The following is a 21,393-nucleotide window of genomic DNA, read 5'->3' as shown; positions in this document are numbered from 1 at the left end:
TTTCCTCTGAAAGGATTATGTCTTTTCGGTGTGTGTTTTATCGAAATTGGATTGTTTTTTATTGCGGGACAACGTCCTATATTTTAATGTTACGTGTGAGAGATTGAACTGTGTCAATGTTCTGTACCTACAGCTTCCTTTAGAAACGAAAATCTCGAAATTTCATATTATCGAAAAACGATATATACCTAGAATATGTAATTACAAGAGAATTCTCGAGCACAACTTCTAAATACTTACAAGTTATTAGATATTCAAATTTAGAATGGTTAGTCAAATGCATTGTCATATTTTAATTTTATTTACCCAGTTGGAAAGATACTCACTGTATTCTGTTCATGCTCTAATTGTTTATCTTCAAAGGGCAAGCACAAGGTCGCCGCACGCCGCCCACGATCCAATGCGCGACGCCCTTCGCCTCTTTCATTTATGTATTTACTACATACCATTCACTGGCTGAAATATTATATATTTATTTCGAATACAAGCATTATTATTGATTGCAAACATTTAAACTACTATTACAAAACCACCATACGAATTATGGGGAGTCCCTATTATTAATTTTCAATTTCGCTACATTCGGCACTAAGGCCTTGTCCACATGGCGCGACTTTGACTCACGCGCATTCCAGATAGGTACATGTGACCTCATTGAGCCGTCCACAAGCACTCGCGCCATGACGACTGTCACGCTCGGTCGAGGTGCAGGTGACCTCATTGAGGTGTCCACATTCACACGCCATGCGGACAAGGCCTAAGGACAGAATAATGAAAAATTTATTTTCTTCTTCGGCCATATCTTCCTCTTAGTTGGAACATATGGACACCACGAGGTGCCTCCGAGAATCCCTGTCGCTCACCAGTCTTCTTGCATCGTTTCATGTCAAACCAGCATCCCGTAGCTCCGCTGTATACACTCTACAGATGGTATTTAGCGGCCTTCCAGGACGCCGGAATCCAGTTGGCTTGAAGCCAAACATAAACCATAAACAAAATTACCTCCGTCGATTGTAGATATTTCTCCCATCGGAAGAATAATTATATTATATATACATAGACATGCACAATTTTTTAATTGGTTTATTAAACACCTCCTTTTTGTTTTGATTTCAGGGTGCTGGTCACCTAAAACGCGCCGACGCAGAGAAACTAAAGGAGATCTTCATCCAATATGCTTCCAAAGAGGTGAAAGGAGAGAAGTTTATGACTGGGGATGACTTCGTTAGGAAATTTCTCGGCTTATATAATGAAGGTAAGGAAATCATGTATCCATTATTTTGATTCAATATCTCCAATGCTTAAAACTCTTTCACTGCTAAAGACACACCTGGCGTGTGGCCATTAGATACATATACTTTCACCGCTGACCACTTAATTACCACATTTAATTATCATGCTAATTGCTACACGCCAAGCGTGTATTTAGCAGTGACCAAGTTGTGGTAATTAAAAGTATAGTTAATCAAGTTAAAACAGTTTCCAAGTAGTGGGGTATTATTCTTGAATAGTTATTGGATGGAATGAGTGAGGATCCCGAAAAATATTTATGTAAAGACAAGCCATTTATTTTTCTAGTCTTAAGTTGTAAAGTGGAATTCTCCCAATAAATGCTAACACAATTAATTAATTCGAAGCATTTAAATAACATCTCAGCGCATCTATTCTATCACACGGCTGCTATCGGCAACGTGTGTTGAGGTATTATAATTGTTACTATAAGTTAGCCATTTAAACTGTCAAAATCTCGCTCTAAAAGTTAACAGCCAAGAGAGGTGCTGTTAAAACATAGCACTCTTTGACAGTTTAGACGGTTAACTTATTGTAACAATTAACCGCCTCAATACATAAATATGATAAACACCCTCGATAGTCGCTGATAGCTGCGTTGTGTATAAAATAGATGCGCAGATTTGTATTGCGCACATCACTATATCATTTATAAACAATTGAATTCAGATAAAAACAGAAATCTTCTATTTAAACTTATTTGAATTCGAATATGGAATTTAATTGAACTGACTGTTTATAGACAAAACATTAAATTTGTTTTATTTTTGGCAATCAATTCATTTTTGTTACATTAACAGCATATTAACAGTAAGGTAGGCCAGCTGCTAAATACATCTTCAAGGTGTATTCGGCGATGTTACTAGTGGGCCTATTCTATACTTATCGACCGCTAAAGTGATAAAGTGATAAATACATCGGCTAACTAGGGTAGGTTTGTATCAAAGTATTAGCACTTATTGTAAAAATTACAATAAGTTGTTTATAATTATTGCAATAAGTGCTATATTTTAACAGCACCTCTCTTGGCTGTGATAAAATTTAGAGCGGGATAGACAGTTTTGACTGTTTAGACGGCTAACTTATTGTAACAATTATAATACCTCAATACAAATATGTGATAAATACTATCACTTTAGCGGTCGATAGTCTAAGAGGTCTAGAGCTGATGTGACATAGATTCTTAGAAATACTGAATGTATGTATGAAATAATGAAATATGTAAATATGAAATACTGCGTGGTGTCTATATGCCAGTGGCAAAGGGTATAGGTAGGCTGTTAAGATCTGACATAAATAGTGCACACTAAACTTTGTCGGTCATACGTATTTATTTTCATTGAACTAAGATTACAATTTACAGATTATGTTGGTTAGTTTTTAAAATTCAATTAAACCCTGCGAAACCAAGCCATAATCGATAATAGCCAAAATGTGTTCATTTATCTATAAAATATCTAAAATTATGACATTAAATTATGCATAAATTTGGATATATTATAGATATAATAATATTTTCTATGTATTATGATTTGGTTCAGGCAGGGTTTAATGAATTTTATAAAACTAACCAACACACTGTGTAATGTGTGTTGTTAATTCAATGAAAACAAATAAGTATGAATGAAAAGGTGTGCACTATTTGGTCGAATCGTCCATAGTATACCAAAACTATTAAGGTTTGGCTTAGGCAGGGTTTAATTGATTTTTTTAAAACTAACCAACACCATTTGTAAATTATAGTCTTAGTTCAATAAAAACAAATACGTATGACTGATAAAGTTCGGCGTGCACTATTTATGTCGGATATCAATAGCCTACCTCCACCCTTCGCCACTGCTATATGCAACGCTTGGGATCAGCAATGGACAAATAAAATAAATATATTATTAATATGTATTAAATTTGATTGGCTACATGTAATATTTTGGTTCCAGGCCAATTTAACGAGGAGTCGGTGCGGCTCATCGCCAATATTGTGGACATGGACAAGGATGGACTCATCTCGTTCGATGAGTTCCGCGCCTTTGAGGGTCTGCTGTGCGTGCCGGACGCCCTCTACAAAACGGCATTTCAACTTTTCGACACTAACGGAAATGGACAAGTGGCCTTCGGTAAGTACCTAATGCACAATTTGTTTATGGTCAAAGCATTAAATTAAGCATACACATTTAGTAAAATAGGACAACAAAGCTGTAAAGACATGGATGCGAATTTGCAATAATCACCCTATTCACAATGTATGCAGAGTGCGTTTTTCAATGACATTCACATACAGGTTAGCAGAATAGGACAACAATGCTATAAACATAAACACATGAATGCGAGTGGTACATTTTCCACATTCATCTGTTTACGAAAGAATGAAATTTGTATGTCTATAAGCAGAATCATTTACAAGGCCCCTTTCCTTAGGTCCTGCTTCCATTAGTAAATCAAAGCATCAAAGAGATTTAACTACCTACTACTATAGTAATTATAATAATGCGTCCACGATGGACGAGGACTTACCACATAAGCGTGAAGTTCGGTAGTTTTTATAGAAAATCTGACATAGTTAAAGCGACGCAGAGCGAGAGAAAACGATGCAATAGGCTTCATGTAAGAGCATTCGGAAATAATAATTGTAACAATAATTAGATTTACCCTATGTAATTCATGCGAAGTAGAAGAAATCGCAATCTGCACCATTCTAAGGTAAAGTTTTTCCACTATAACATGGTCGCTTATGAAGTCGTGGTCTCAGGTTCGAATGCCTGAGTCTGCCAATTTCACATGTTGTTTTTAATTTGTCTCTGGAACTAGAGCTTACACCTAATGGATTGAGCAAGTGGCTAACATCTGTTTTTCGTAAAAAGAATCTGTTATGAAACGTCTTCGTTAGGTGGCCGAGGTCAGAGAGTAATATCACTTTTTGTATTAGAACACTTATTAGCGAATCCGGAATCTATCATTCCCCAATATTTGACACATCAGCCACTGGTGCATAATAATATTTTGATTATTATTGTTGCTACAAAATGAGCATAACTAAGTTATTGTTGATTATCTTCAGATGAATTCGCCGACGTGATGAAAAAGACTGTCCTGCACAAGAGATTACCATTCAACATGGACGGCACATTCGTGAAGCTGTACTTCGGCAAGGAGAAACACCGAGTGATCTCCTACTCAGAGTTCAGTCAGTTCCTGCACGACTTCCACGAGGAGTATGCCGTGGAGGCTTACAAGAAGTGTGACAAGGAAAGCTCCGGCTTTATCTCCGCCGCAGACTTTAGAGACATCATGTTAAATATTAAGGGCCATTTATTAACAAAGGACCTCAGGAGTAACCTCTCTTCGGTACGACGTTTCTATATTTACTTTGCAAATTTCATTTCATACGTGAAGAACTGGAAATTCTATCCAGCGACAACAATCTATATAGATACATTAATTCAACCAACACTTCAATAGATGACTTTTTCGCCCTCCAATATATTTGTGTAACTAATTTTGCAGTGCGTAATGAACTTTGAATGCGGATGACAACAAAACTAATTTTTTATTTACTTATTTGATTTGTAAATCTGTCACTGAGGTTTTTCTATATCTTTTTCAAAATTGGAATATGTGTATAGTAGCATGTACGGAAACTTGTACATATGCAGTTCGCCGTATCACACTTCACTGTGAAAAGTTGTACCGGAAATATATGGCCGTATATTAAAGTGATACATCAGTGAAACGGCAAATAATTTTCAACTATAGGCGCGACGAAATTTTGGACTCGCTGCCATTCGGAGAGAGAACGTCGAGCTGGAAACACATCAATTTGTTTCGTGATGGCGACGGGCGTATTAATTCTTAAATCGTGTAAAGATGACTAAAAACGTTACCCATTTACTTTAAAAAGAAAACATGTCAATGAATATATTATTATTGTTACTGATAGAACATTAAATGGACACATGTTGGATTTATATGACAAATTATATTTCGTTTGACATGCGTCATTTGCACCCGCAATCCGCGCATCGCCTAGCCACGATCTTTTTAGACCGTGCCTCAACTGAGGTATAGCCTTAAAGACTGTCCAACCTCTTTGGGTCGTATAGTACTGAGCAGCAGTACTACAGCAGCAATGAAAATAGCCCATATACTGGATTATTTGTTAGATTAGGTTAGGTTTTCATTCTTGAATTCATGAATTTTGCCAAAATCTGCTATGAAAATTGGATTAATGTTCATATTGAATCTAATAAAATTGCAGACCGTTTAGTATACGGTGATTTCTTTCCGATAAGAAAGCTCACAACGAACTGTGCCATGATGAAATGTTTTACGTACAATTTACATGTAACCGTACAGTAGACCTGTACTCTTAAAAAATTCTTCGATCATAATAAAATTATATTGTCAACCATTTTGGAGTAGCAACAGATTATCCTCTTTTCGAGCCGTGGGTGAAGTCTGAACATACTCGGCTTTCAAATAAATATAAAAGATCACCTATTTTATTCATGACATTACTTTATTGTGTGATTAACAATTAAGTATTAAAAAAAGTTTTTGTTGGTTTTTAATTCTGAAGTTAATGATGTCGAAAACTATTTCGGGTATGGACCAGTGGCGAAGGGTGGAGGTAGGCTGTTGAGATCAGTCATAAATAGTGTACCGTAAACTTTTTCATTCATACTTATATGTATTCATTGAACTAAGACAACAATTTTATTGTAGTAGATTTTTGGGTTTCCACCGTGTGTCCTTCTTCCTTCTTTACTCGACGTTTCGGGCTCGTTGCAGAGGCCATTATCAAGAGATGATATGTTGATAGATAGATCATCTCTTGATAATGGCCTCTGCAACGAGCCTGAAACGTCTAGTAAAGAAGGAAGAAGGACACACGGTGGAAACCCAAAAATCTACTACGATAAAAAAACAACCATGAAAGCCTCAAACATTATATAACAATTTTATTATTTGCAGATAGTGTTGATTAGTTTTTAAAAATTAATTAAACCCTGCCTAACTAAGCCATAATAGTTTAGGCTAATAGATGACACACACGATGGCTGCGAGGCTTAAGCGTCGGCCTATAATGTCGTCGGTCCCAGGTTTGAATCCTAGGTCTGGCAAGTACACATATTGTTTTTCAATTCGTGTATGAGTCAGAGTATGGACCTAATGGGTTGAGCAAATGACTTGACATCCATTTCTCGTAAAGACAAAATCTGTTAATACAAACCTCTACACTATGGAAGCCCATATTATCTTATTAGGATCAAACATGGTCGGAAAAAAAAGTCTAATAATTACTATTGCTACTGGATATATTTTCACGTTTATTATTATCTTCGCTAATACCTTTAATTTTGTTTTAGGCAGCGGGTTATGGACAAACCAATCGTAAAGTTAGCTTCCCGTACTTCATGGCGTTTAATTCGTTACTAAACAACATGGAGCTGATAAAGAGGGTGTATTTAAACGCAACCAACGGACACAGATCAACGGAAGTTACTAAGGAGGAATTCTTATCGTCCGCCCAATTGATGAGTCAGATCACACCCTTGGAAGTCGATATCCTGTTTCAATTGTGTGACATGTTGCACCACGCGGCGGGGTGAGTACATCGATTATTTTTCTACCTCAAAAATGTGAGCAGAACATTGAGTATTTAATAAAATGCACATCGAGCAAAGCAATATGTAATTTAAACGCCTACCTATTCAATTCCCACGTTTTTTTTGTTCGGAACTATCTGCAGTTTAATAGCTGAATCAACACTTTTATTAAGTAGGTATACAGTACAGCAGTGGTGAAGACTTGATACCGAGTGATTATTTAACGTTTAGGGGTCATCCATGTATGACATCACGCTCCATGGGATACGGCGTTGCATATATTGTTATGAAAGGGATAGGGGGTTGTAGAAATTGCGCCCGCGATGACCGAGAGGCTTACGCGTCAGTTTATAATGTAGTGGTTCCCAGGTTTGAATCCTGGGTCTGTTGTTGTTTACATTGTTACATTGTTTTTCAATTTGTGTTTGGAGTCAGAATATGGACCTAATAGGTTGAGCAAATGGCTGACATCCATTTCTCATAAAAAACAATATCTGTTAATACAAACCTCTACTCTGTGGAGGCCCATATGATCCTATTAAGATCAGACATGGTTGAAAGAAAAAGAATTTTATTATCAATGTTACCTCGACTTAAAACCATAAGTATATAAAATTATTATTTATTTTCGAAAAGTGAGTAAATGTTGTAAGGGATGGATATTTGTAAATGTTGATTTTTGAAAATAGTTTATTTTATTATATTGTGTTACATACATAGAAGTATTATACGTACTCAAATTATTTTCAACATAACAATAATAATATTATATTCATCTGATTTTATGAGTAATTTGACAAAATGATTGGGCCAACTGTTTATAACAGCAAAATAATCAATAGGTACTGTAACTTAATTTATCAAACAAGCTGTAAAATTAATAACGTGCTGCATGACATGTTCATAAAAGTATGAAAATGAATTGCTATAAATCTAAAAATTTCGCTAATATAAAATTTCTGCAACATGGTTAAAAGAAAATGTACCGTCACAAAACTGTCAAAATTATTTTATATTCCATGAGAACAGTTAACTGAATTTGATAATTTTCAATTTACTTGTTTTTTTAACAAAAGGGAGCAAACAAAATTGTGTAAAGGCCATATTCTATTGGCAGACGCACAGACCCAACCCGATCCAACGATCGACGCCAATCGTCGTCGCTAGCTATTTGCAATTACACGCAACGATTCAATCTCGTTGGTCCTTGATTTGATTGGTTAAAATAATACTAGTGTTGCTATTATTAAAAAGATAGGTTGAGTGAAAACTAGATATTTCTTAGATTGGTGGCTACACTGAACGCATTCCCGCGCAATTTTACGTCAACAAAACTGAGCTGTCAGCTGTCAAACCTAGCGAGCATCAGATCTGTTAAAATTTATGCGGCCGTTTGACATTTATAGAAAGTTTGTATACTTATTGTTAATTTACATCATGAATAACTGGGCGAGCTTGAATCTCCAACCCAATTGAGTAATTCGAATATCGAAATCGAATAATCCAAAGACTAATTTATTGTAGCGAGTATGGCTATATTTCAACTGGCTCAGGCGGTCAGGATTCGCCGTAAACGAAAACACTGGGTCAAAAGTTGGCTAACTGAAGAACAGCGTGATCGCCATTGAATATGGCGGGTTTTTTTACGTTCCACACTATATCTTTGGCGTGTATTTATTCGACGAGGACTGTGTCCTCGGTGATACTCCATATATATTTTTTAAGTTTTCGCCATCTTGTAGTTGTTCAGTTGAAATCGACCAGTAGAATGAAATGAACGACCGTTTGCATGACTCAGGCGCATATTCGGCTATTTTCGTACGCTTTCGGCAATCTTCGCTAGATAATGAAAGGATCGCACGACGGATAATAGAAAATTTTCCACTTTCGACCCGATCGCTCACGATCCTTGAAAACCATAGAGAATAGAGTTTGACAGTCGTGGCAGACGTGGCAGACGATCGGGCCAGACGCAATCTGCCAATGGAATATGGGCTTATTGAAAAATTTTAGGGGGTCAAAATTTATCTGAAATCTTGTGATGTCTTTTATCTTTGACTCAAAAATGATTTAAAAATAAAATTAATACAAGGCAATTGCCCCACAAATACGTACTGTGAATTGATTTATTATACCATTCATAAGTAACGTAAATTACAATGTGAACAAATTAAAAATTGCCACTCATTTATAAGACGTAACACTTTACACACCGTCACGGTGTATATTGTTATTCTCTACAATTGTTATAATCCATCCAATATGCCGTCTTCGCCACCGCAGTATTGTTAGTTGTAGAGTCCTGCCTTATTATTAACTGATTCAGCAGATTTTGTAACTTTTGAAAATGGAACCTGCAATGATTGCTTCAGCCTACAATAAATGTCACCCGTCCATATATTATTTTAGCGAAGCGAAAGGTTTAGTTATACATTTATGGCTTCCGCAACACTTCCCCTGTAAGAAATGTGGGAGCCTGCACGGGGCATAGAGGGGTACACAACGTCTTGAGAATACGTAGGTGCGCAGCTTTAGTTGAATGGAAATTATGATTTTTAGTATTTACCTAGTGGATCATTTTAAAGTTAATTTAGAAAGCTTTTTATAATATTTTTCTCATGAATTATTCAGAATATTGCCGACAATATATCACTGGTGAAGGGTGGAGATAGGCTGTGGAGATCCGACAAAAATAGTGCACACCAAACCTTGTTAGTCAAACTTGTTTTGTTTTCATTGGACCATTGAAGTATGACTGACAAAGTTTAGTGTACACTTTTTTTTGGTCAGATTTCCACAGCCTACCTCCACCCTTCGCCACTACAATATATTATTCTTCATTTAAGAAATGACGCCAACAATAAATCTTCAACCAAAACATTAATTGTACTGAAAAGACGATCGAAGCAGTAATGAACTGCTTGCAAGTTTATGACAGATGTCATGTGAATTATTTCTTATAACTACGTTTTAATTGAGGTACCTAGAGTCTGTATTCTATAAACTGGCGTTCACGTCACGTCGTACGCGAACGGAAAGCATTGACCCATCGCGTTTGACTGTTGCATGTTTTCAATGAGAGGGAATGCAGTGCTGAATGCTGAAGCGGGGGGGAAACCGCACGCCAGCTTATAGAAGACAGACTCTACTTCAAAATATACATTTGTTATATAAATAGCAGTCAAAAAATTACTATTAGAAAGTCCCATTTTATGGCTACGATAATGATTCCTAATACTGATGGCATCACAAATTCTGAACTATCCACTAACATAATGTAATAGTCAATATACAAAATACTTCTAGTGTTAGTTAAGTGTTACCCACTGCAATGTTCCACAGTTATTCAATACATCATAAAATTTATTTAATACCTCATTCTAATTACTATACATATTATTTAAAATATATTTTAATTAAGTCTTTATTTCCAAAAATATTGCTCCCTTGATAATTTATATAATGCATTATATTATATTAATTTATTTATCTATGTAATCGGAATATTATACTTATTTCTTCTTATATTAATCTATTAAGTTATTATAAATATTAATTGTTAATTTATTTTTATAAGCGAGTAATCAGAACTTTGAATTATCATTACATAAGTGTTTACTCTAACTTGTATTTTTTCAAGTAAATGTTTACACTTATCTAGTAAATTATAAGTATTCACTGAAGAAAACGTTAAGTAAAAACAAACATATTATATTTTTGTATTCACTTGACCCAAATGTAACTTCATTTTTAATGAATGTTCAGAGCTACTGCTGTCAGCGTTGATTCAACCAATGTTCAACTGATGAGGGGGTTGGTTAAAACAATATTTATATAATTTTCATCGGTTGGTTTTTATCATTTTTGCCCCTGAAAACGCTTATTTTTTCACATAACCTCACATTACACAGTATTATTTTATGCTGTTATACTGCAAAAAAACTCCATTTAAGTGTCTCGGTTCAGTACCAGTTCAGTATCATCCATAAATGTAACGCTAACAATGTACTAAAATTATTTTTAATGTTCTACTCATGAACAGCTTGTATTAATTTATATGGCATTCAAACATTCAGAATATTTAGATTATATTGATAAATTTAGTATTACTTGAACATGGTTATACTTGCAACAAAAAAAAAATGCAAGCAATATTTGAAAAAGGAATCGGTTTTTCCTTTTTGCTGTGAATCTTATCAAAATAATTGTTTTTAATAAATTCTTACCATTAAAATTTGTGCTAAAACTATATATGTACAATATTGTTAGAATGGTACATACTGGACTGATGCTTACTTAATATTGTGTAAAAATATATATGTGAATATACCTACACTTTTTTATTTTCTCTTTTGAAAGTTTTTATTGTTCTTTTAAACATAATGACAGAGTGCGTTTATAGTGATTATTTATAATAATTGAAACTAATTAACGGGATGGGGTGTTAATACATATTTTATTTGCATATTTAATATGTGTAGAATATCTACCAGTAAACAAACTTTACAACACCCATCATCAAATTTGGACTGCCTTTTGAAGTATCGAAACAAATAATTAGTGACTTTTTGTTTAAGTTTTAAGATAAAACTGAATTCGTCAAATGTCACTTAACCTATAAATGAATAACATGACCATTTTGTTATTGTAGTATTTAATTGAGGTATTTTTTCATACAGCTAATATTGAATTCTTCTGAAATGTAACCTTGTCTAATTGGCTGCACTAAATAGAAACACTGTATATCCGTATTCGTCGCTATAGGATTGGTTTGTCGTATATCCGTTTTTATCGAAATCGACCTTTTAATACAGAATGATTTTTAGTTTAAAAACATTCCTAATATTCACGCCATACACGGATATTATACGTACAGATAAAATGTTTAGAAAATGCAAAAATGTGATTGGTACAGTTAAAAATAAATTTCAATTCAAACTAAAAATGTTTAGACTGAATAACCAGCCCTTTCATTCGGGCTTATTCCCAGAGGGATCACGATACATCTGTGTGATTCTTACAAATCCAGGATATTTATGTGATTGTTTCACTGCTACTACTACTACACTATACTACAGTGGAGTCAAATAACCACATATACACACAGATACGATTTCACACTCTACACAAGATGCGGTAGTGTTAAGCGGCAATTACATTATGATCACGTCACGTACTGTCACATGCTGGTACAGCGACAAATTTTGTCTGTGGTTTCGTCATTCCACAGAATATTTTAAATGATCACCATCTCTATAAATTCAATGATGGCGAGTACCAACTCTAATGTATTAGTAGGGCAATTACATTATGATCACGTCACGTACTGTCACATGCCGGTACGGCGACAAATTTAGTCTATGGTTTTGTCATTCCACAGAATATTTTAAATGATCACTATCTCTATAAATTCAATGGTGGCGAGTACCAACTCTAATGTATTAGTATTTTGAATTATTATTCTAATGCTAATTTCAATTAATTTTAACAGTTTCAGTTCAAACCAGTTCAAAAGAATAAGAAAACCTTCATTGAGTCATGTGGTTACCGATGTAGCGCGGTACGCGTGAGGTGACCTCATTGTTGTTCTGGCGATTTCGGCAGATTTTGCTAACTGACAATGTCCATTAAAAGATTTGAAATGTGCTACGGAATGGGAGCATCGGTCTGATAACATTTTAAATACCAAGAAAAATTACATTACACACTATTTTTCCGTAGCGGCAGCTTACTGTGACAACACATAACGTGATGATAATGTATTTGAACCATTATTGTAATTATTGTTACCGTTGCATCGCATTCTCTTGCTCATCTTTCTTGTCTCAAATGCAGAAACTGTCGATCCTCACGATGTGGAAAATTTATACCACACTACTGTCATTGTGCCGCGTGGGTTGCCGTAGCATTAAAAAGAAAAAGAAAATCCAACATTAAAACATTTTTGTCAATAATTGTTAGGACAGTGTTTATATTTGGGACAACCGCAATGTTTTATGGAATCAAAAAATATATATAAATACGTAACTCGAATGTTAACTTTTGCACCGCAATATTCACAGTATTTATTTATATTTTATTACCGTATTTTCTGCACAGCACCAATTTCTATAACGCTTTTACTAATATATATTTTATTCATAAATATATTATAATATTCCCGTCATCTATTGAAACGATTTCTATTCCTATATTTCTCTTCTCTTCTTATATGATTATATTATTTTAACAATAAATCTTATTACATTATTATACATACTATGTCTTATTTTGTTTACTTTTATTAGTATTGATGTAAAAAATTTCGAAACTGTTATTCCCACAAACTGTAGGAAATTAGCATATTAATAATTTTTCTTGACATTCTTATTTTTACCGCAAATACATCATGTTTATAGCAGTGGCGGAGGGTGCAGGTTAGACTGTTAACACTCCCGTTACTGTAATGTCACCTCAGGTTACCCGGCACATTAAACTGCAGATATTGCAGTTAATATGCACTTCATATTTTGGCTATTCCTAGAATCATCAATATTACATCTAATTAAAATGTTATTGCTTTCAAAATCGATAGCTTTATCCAGTAAATACATAGAATTGATAGATATCCGTCAGATTTCATTTCTTCTTCTTATTGTGCCATCCCCTAGCGGAAGTCGGCCACCATCAAGGAGATCTTATCTTTGTTGTCTGCCACCTGGAACAGTTCAGTGGAGCTGCACTCGTACCAATCACGGAGGTTCTTAAGTCACGAAATGCGGCGCCGTCCTCTGCTACGCTTCCCATTGATCTTTCCTTGAATGACAAGTTGGGGAATGCTGTATTTTTGTCCTCTCATAATGTGGCCGAGGTACTGTAGTTTCCTGGTTTTGATACTACAGATAGAACTTCTCGGTCCTTCCCCATTCGATTGATAACTTCAACATTTGTCACACGGTTAGTCCATGGAATTTTGAGGATGCGTCTATACAGCCACATCTCGAAAGCTCCAAGTCTCCGTGACATCTCTTGGTTTAGCGTCCATACTTCCATACCATAGAAAAGAATTGAGATTTCATTTAACTTTCATAAATTATAAATGTTCATTGCATACAGAGCTTCGCATTCCATTACGAACAAAAGAGATGGATCTAAAAGTATATGCGATAAAGAGACATACTCAATTGTGAAAACAAGAAAATGAAAATAAATGGTCAGATCATGATAGTATTATTATGACTTGTAGGCTCTAAGAATGTATAGAAATAATTGTATGATTATATTAAGTTTTGATGCCTTGATCATTAAATAAAGCAAATAGCAAATAGCGATGAAACTTTGTAATATATGTTATATTGCCAAAATAGGGATTTTTCTTTTACCTACTGTAATATTGTCAATCTCATATGTATTATGGTAACACAAGGTGATATCACTGTAACAGACGGAATTTATTGGCATCGTAAAGCAAAAGTTAAGATCTGACATAAATAATGCACATTTAAACTCAGTCAGTCAGTCATACGCATTTGTTTTCATTGTATTAAGACTACAAATTGCAAATAGTGTTAGTTTTTTAAATTCAAACTAACTAACACCATCTGAAATTTGTACTCTTAATTCAATGAAAACAAATTAAGTATGACTGACAAAGTTTAGTGACTATTTATGTCAGATCTTAACAGCCTACCTCCGCCCTTCGCCACTGGTATATAGTAGGTATATGTACTATATAAAAATTGATTATTTTCTTTAGAGATTTCATACTGTAATGATTGATATTAAAATTTAGAAAAAACTTGAAAGTTTTATTCATTTTCAGGAGAATAGTATACAATGACCTGAACGCCATTACTCCAGAACAATATTTTAAAGTAGTAACAAGGAGAATAGCAGAAATTAAGGCCGTATCTGTAAGTATTTCAATGGTTTATTGGCATACTGAACGAATAAACCGTGGGGTTACTGCCAAAAATTGGTAAGTCTCGAAATCATGTTATGGAGCAATTGCAGTTTGTAAGTTTGACATGCCCTATTAGGCATAATGCTAATAGTTGTGCTTTATGTACATGTTCTATATATTGGATGGCCTTGAATTTTCTTTCTAGTATACATATTTATCAGTGGCGAAGGGTGGAGGTAGGCTGTTAAGATTCGCTATAAATAGTGCACACTAAACTTTTTTAGCCATATGTATTTGTTTTTATTGAACTAAGACTACAATTTATAGATGGTGTTAGTTAGTTTTTAAAAATCAATTAAACCCGGCCTAAACGAAATCATAATAGTTTTGGTCTAATTTGGGCAATACGACAAAATTGTGCACACTTTTTCATTCATAGTTATTTGTTTTCATTGGATTAAAAATACATATTAAACATATTGTTGGTTAATTTTTTTAATTCATTAAGCCCTGCCTAAACCAAACTATAATTAATAAAAAATATTATTATATTTATAAAATATTCAAAGTTATGTATGATTTAATTGCATAATTTAAGATATTTTATAGATAGAGATGTATTTTTTGACTATTATCTATTATGGCTTGGATTCTCAGGGTTTCATTGAATTTTAAAAACTAACCAACACTATCTGTAAATGGTAGTCTTATTTCAATGAAAACAAATATGTATGTCTGAAAAAGTTTAATGTGCACTGTTTATGGCGGATCTTAACAGCCTACCTCCACCCTTCGCCACTGAAATTTATATATAAACACATATCCGCTGTTAACTTTAAATACCTAAATTATTGACTTACCAACTTTCGGCTGCAACCCCACGAAATGAATAAATGAACCTTTTTAAACATTTTTAAGTGACCTTTTTTGTTTTAGAGTCCTGAAGAACGCGGTTTTTTCATTCAAATATTAGAAAGCGTATACAGATTTACCCTCGGTGCTATTGCTGGAGGTAAGACTTATAACCTTTAAATAATTACTCACAGTTATAACAATTTCAAATCATAAAGATTCAATCGAAACATATCTTATCTGCCATATTTCTTCGACTAGATCTTCGTTCGCCTTCCTTTCCCGAATGTCAGTTTCTTTGTCATGTGTGACTCGTCCATTTTGTCTACATGGCCCAGCTATGTAATGCAGTACAATTTGATGAACTGTACAAGCCACGCACGATGCGTACAGTTCGTTATTGTATCTTCATCTTTACCCCAAATGTGTGTCATCGATGGGTTCGAAGATACCACGCAGCACACTCCGTTCAAATCTCTTTCCATTTATTTTGGTGATGCACCAGGTCTCCGAGCCATACGTGACAACAAACTGGTTTTAATAATATAGTGTACACGATACATTTCAAGTGTTAATGCAATACCTTGGAACGTAGCATCTTCTCCTTACATTCATTACTCTCACTGCTAATGGAGGACCCTAGGTACACAAAAACCTTGACCCTCTCAAAAAGGCAGTTGTGCCTCTTGATACCGGTAGTGAAGGGTGGAGGTAGCCTGTTAAGATCCGCCATTAATAGTACTCATTAAACTTTGTTTGTCATACATATTTGTTTTTATTGATTTAAGACTACAATTTACGGATGGTATTGGTAAGTTTTTAAAAATCAACCCTGCCTAAACCAAACCATAATAATTTTGGTATATTTTGAGCGATATGACAAAATTGTGCACACTTTTTCATTCATACTTATTTGTTTTCGTAGGATTAAAAATACATATTTTTGGTTCATTTTTTTTTTAATTTATTAAGCTCTGCCTAACCAAACTATAATTGATAAAAAATATTATTCTATCTATAAAATATTCAAAGTTATGCATGATTCAAGTGCATAATTTTATATATTTTATAGATATACAAGTATTTTTTGACTAACATCTATTATGGCTTGGTTTTCGCAGGTTTTAATTGAATTTTAAAAACTAACCAACATCATCTGTAAATTGTAGTCTTATTTCAATGAAAACAAATACGTAGGTATGACTGACAAAGTTTGGTGTACACTATTTATTGCGGATCTTAACAGCCTACCTCCACCCTTTGCCACTACTTGGTACAACCATATATTTAGTAGAATTATAATTTGAAGCTAACTATAAATCAAATATACACATTTGAATTTTTGTCCGCCGTCTACATTCGGCAACTATATTATAAGCTTTGAAAGAGTACATCTACAGTTGACGCTTGATTTAACAGACTAGTTGAGAAAATCTTTCCTCAGTTAATGCAATATATCTTTCTTCCTGTTTGACGGCGCTACATCCCGGGGTGAGATATGGCCTCCTCCACATCCGCTCTCCACTCACTCCGGTCTCTCGCCATATCAATGCAATATATCAGTGAAAATAATTTCCAGTTGATTTAAGGCTCGGGCACACAGAACGTGATCTATCGTGGCGGGCAGCTATCGTCGTGGCGGTCAGCGATATAAGAATGTCACACAGGCCGTGATACCTTTGTGGTCGATCCAATATCGTGGTTGCTTCCTAGCGGGCTGATGTGTATTCTTTTTTTGACAGTTTTTGTTCGAAATGAGTAGTTCGGACGAGGAGCAACTCCTTTTTCTATTAGCCCTACGAAGCAATAGAAAAAAAGACAATGTTGGGTACGATATGAAAAAGGGAAAGATTTGGAGAGCACCACTGCTTCAATCTCATGAAGATAGATTTTTTCTATATTTTCGTGACGTACAAATAAAAATGTTCTCTCACTTTTCGATAAATAACTCCATTTCTTCCGCCATTACACAGATCGTGTGGTTGATTATGTACAACCGTATCGCTGCCCGCTGCGATCTATTTAACCCTAACTCTAGACTATTTTCTAAAACATTAGAGCGAGAGGTTTAAAAGAATACTATTTTATGTAATAAAAATACTTTATGCAGTCATCAAATGTTTAAAATAAATATAAAGAATAATAAGGCTTCAAAATTATATAAATGGATTATCTACAACGTTTAAGGTATGTCCAGGATCATGCTTTGAAAATAGAAAAAAAGCTCAATTTTGACCCACGCTGAGCACGTCCGCCCTTAAGCTCCTACGTTCTATCCTGGAAGTCTTTTGAAAAGATAACAATGTCTACAAAATGCTAATATATGTATCCGATTGAAGTGGTATTAAAATCATGACAAATGTTTTATAATTAACAGCTGTGGGAGCATCGGCGGTGTACCCAATAGATCTGGTAAAAACTAGGATGCAAAATCAAAGAACGGGCTCCTTCATTGGTGAAGTGGCTTACAGAAACAGCATTGACTGCTTCAAGAAAGTTATCCGCCACGAAGGTGTCTTCGGATTGTACCGAGGATTGTTGCCGCAGCTCATCGGTGTTGCCCCCGAGAAAGCCATCAAGCTCACGGTAAATAATAAGCCCTGCACCATATTTAAATATTGCTATCCTGTCGTGGTGGAGGAAAACTCTTTGGTTTCACTCGAAAAAGAAAACATTCCAGTCCCCGCACAAAAATAATGAAAGAAGGCAGTAGAGTATAATATAATCGTATAATACACTATACGTCCACGATAACCAAGCGGTTACGTATCACACTTATAATGTCGTGGATTCCGGGTCTTGCAAAAATTTATGTATAAAATAAATAATAAGTACCATAAAAATCTGACTGTGAGAAAAACTGAAAATCAATGACATCAGACAGTAATAAAATTATTATAGAGAATTGAATTTTTCTCTGCCATTTTGGAATTTTGGGGCTCCTGGGTAAATTTTAAAGCAGCTCAATATCTTGGCAAGGACCTCTATTAGATGCTTATTCATCATATTGAAGTTAATGCTTTTATACAAAAGTGCAAAATTCATTGGGAGTATTGAACATTTTGAAAAATAAATGACGCCCGACGGGACTTGAACCTGTAACCACTGGATTCACACCAAGGTGCTTTACCAATTAAGCTATGTGCATCCTATGTAATTACGACGAAATTAATCAGCAGTTTTTACATAAAATTGTGTTAATTTTGGTTATCAGTTTTTGTATTTTAAATCAAGGTATCATAAGTACCCTAATTAGTGAGTTAAATTATGTATGTTCAATATTATATAGAATGTTACCTTCTCAAACCTTGTGAATTATTTGTTGAATAAAATTGTTTTTTTTAATTATATTTAATTTATATGTAAACACATCTGTTTCCAGATGAATGATTTCGTCCGTGACAAATTAATGGACAAAAATGGAAATTTACCTCTATGGAGTGAAGTTCTATCTGGAGCCTGTGTAAGTAAATTTTATCAACCGCTTTTTCAATGCCTAACTAAATTGACAAGTTTTTTTTAATGCTACCCAAATTATGAAAATAGTGCAATTTACATAAAACAAAGGGTATAAGTCCTGTTTTTCTAAATTATTATCGTTCTCATGTCACGTCAACCCAATGTGGATCTTGAATGCTTCCAAGAAACATTCCCACTGCACTTGCGTATTTATTGTTGCATTAATTTAGTTACTTATCGTAATTTAAAAATTTTACAATTCAAGCATTGATAATATAATATATTTACTTTTAATTTTTACAATGTACAGGCTGGCGCTTCACAAGTAGTGTTCACCAATCCCTTGGAAATTGTGAAGATTCGTCTTCAAGTAGCCGGTGAACTGGCGAGTGGTGGTCGTAAAATCAGTGCCCTGGGTGTGGTGAAAGATCTTGGAATCCTCGGCCTCTACAAGGGTGCGCGAGCATGCTTCCTGAGAGACGTGCCTTTCAGTGCCATATATTTTCCCGCATACGCTCACGTCAAGGTAAGAAACACTTTATATTGTTTTGTCAGTTACAAGCAATGACATTAATATGGACTAAGCATCTGGAAAAAAAAATAACACTCACTTTTTTGTCAGGTCTGCCGAATGGCATAATCTGTTCTAACGCCATTACAATAAAGGTGATATTGCTATAAATTCCCGATGCTTTTTGTCGGGTCTGCCGAATGGCATAATTCATATTTTAATATCAATATCATTAATAAAAATTAAATAATTGCAAAATTTTGTCACGTGACGTCTACCTATACATGTGCGAATGTCGCTATGCGCTAATTTACTTGCTAGCTACTGTACTGAGTGCGTTGTCCATTAATAATGTCATTGGTTACAAGCAATATTTATGGAAAGCCACAGTAAATGAATTGAATTTGTTTCCCAGGCGTCATTTGCTGATGAGAGCGGTTACAATCATCCTCTGACTCTCCTGGCAGCTGGAGCCATCGCTGGTGTCCCCGCTGCCTCCCTCGTCACACCCGCTGATGTCATTAAAACTCGGTTGCAGGTACGACATCTTTTTAATATTATATTTCTACATAGAAAAATTCTAGTTTAATACTACTGCATACTGTATATCAGGGAATCCTTTGTTTTTTAAACCTATTATTTTATTCCTTTTACTCAAATATTCTTTGCATTGCGCATTTCATGTTAAATGTTCATTTAGTTTTATATTAAACGAGTAGTCACCTAATTTTATTTTATTAATTGTATAGGTAAAGGCGAGAACTGGCCAGACCACGTATTCGGGTGTGTTTGATGCAACACGAAAGATCTACGCTGAGGAGGGTCCACGAGCCTTCTGGAAAGGAACCACCGCCCGTGTCTTCCGATCTAGTCCACAGTTTGGTGTCACTTTACTCACGTATGAAGTTTTACAGCGTCTCTTCTTCGTCGACTTTGGTGGATCGTAAGTATTAATTTATTAATTGTATATATAGATATATATCTATAGATTGTATTTAGCGGCCTTCCAGGACGCCGGAATCCAGTTGGCTTGAAGAACAGGCAAGCCAGACAATGCTTAAAATATTTTCTAATGCCTGAATTATTATATTACAGACGTCCATCCGGCTCAGAATTACAAGTGGCGTCAGGCGCGGAGGCCATCGCCACCAAGCCTCACCACATCGGAGGCTTCCAGGTGGCCATCCCTATCATCACAGGAATGGAGACCAAATTCGGAATTGCCTTACCTCGTTTTCACACTTCCGTATAACGAACCAACCGATCTACTCCTATTTCAAATGTACATAGCAGAAGTCCCTATATCACCTCTAATGGCTGTTTTTACAGAATTAATTATATATTTAAAAGCAGCGATTACTGATCGGGATGGAGTTACGTTGATAAATGCGCTTTCACCATTTCGTCTGTGTCAAAGACAACTATTTCGACATTACTATGTAGTTATCAAATCACATTATTTAATATTGTGTAATGTTTTAAAAACCTCCTAGCGTAAAATGTGTAATTCTGCACAATGAGAGTAAATTTGGCGATGTCGTTACTCGTTGATATAAAATATTATTTTATTTGTAATGATTCACAAAATAAAAATTAAACTTACAGCTATTGATAAAATGCCAAATATTTACATATCAGATATTTGCTTATTTTTTAGATAGTAATATTGTCTATGTAAGTTCAATACCGCGGAAGAACCATTTGTCAAAATGTTCAGGAGGGACAAAAAGTCTTGCAATTTCGTCAATAAAAAAGATAAAAAATAAATTTTAATGCAGTTCATTGTGTCTGTTTTA

At 34.7% G+C, this 21,393-nt stretch overlaps 1 protein-coding gene across 4 annotated transcripts in view; it reads left to right on the top strand.

Moving 5' to 3' along the window:
* Window positions 1–21,393, top strand: part of aralar1 (calcium-binding mitochondrial carrier protein aralar1) — a 70,623-nt gene extending 49,230 nt beyond the window's left edge. For 2 of the 4 annotated variants that reach the window (XM_085949889.1, XM_085949901.1), the window contains exons 2-14: window positions 1,117–1,255; window positions 3,228–3,404; window positions 4,346–4,632; window positions 6,654–6,892; window positions 10,659–10,706; window positions 14,695–14,785; window positions 15,712–15,787; window positions 18,005–18,213; window positions 19,010–19,090; window positions 19,397–19,612; window positions 20,013–20,135; window positions 20,347–20,540; window positions 20,693–21,393. In XM_085949889.1, the coding sequence (XP_085806015.1) occupies window positions 1,117–1,255; window positions 3,228–3,404; window positions 4,346–4,632; window positions 6,654–6,892; window positions 10,659–10,706; window positions 14,695–14,785; window positions 15,712–15,787; window positions 18,005–18,213; window positions 19,010–19,090; window positions 19,397–19,612; window positions 20,013–20,135; window positions 20,347–20,540; window positions 20,693–20,849 (2,037 nt within the window). In that variant the 3' untranslated portion in view covers window positions 20,850–21,393. The remainder of the gene's footprint in view (window positions 1–1,116; window positions 1,256–3,227; window positions 3,405–4,345; window positions 4,633–6,653; window positions 6,893–10,658; window positions 10,707–14,694; window positions 14,786–15,711; window positions 15,788–18,004; window positions 18,214–19,009; window positions 19,091–19,396; window positions 19,613–20,012; window positions 20,136–20,346; window positions 20,541–20,692) is intronic. The other 2 variants (XM_085949895.1, XM_085949904.1) reach the window with 1 other exon arrangement.

This window comes from Rhyacophila brunnea, unplaced genomic scaffold (genome assembly GCF_057557595.1).
Source record: "Rhyacophila brunnea isolate RB1 unplaced genomic scaffold, BYU_Rbru_1.0 scaffold_10, whole genome shotgun sequence".
NCBI classification, from domain to species: domain Eukaryota; kingdom Metazoa; phylum Arthropoda; class Insecta; order Trichoptera; family Rhyacophilidae; genus Rhyacophila; species Rhyacophila brunnea.
The sequence above is the reverse complement of the archived record's forward strand: the minus strand, read 5'-3'. Positions and strand labels throughout refer to the sequence as shown.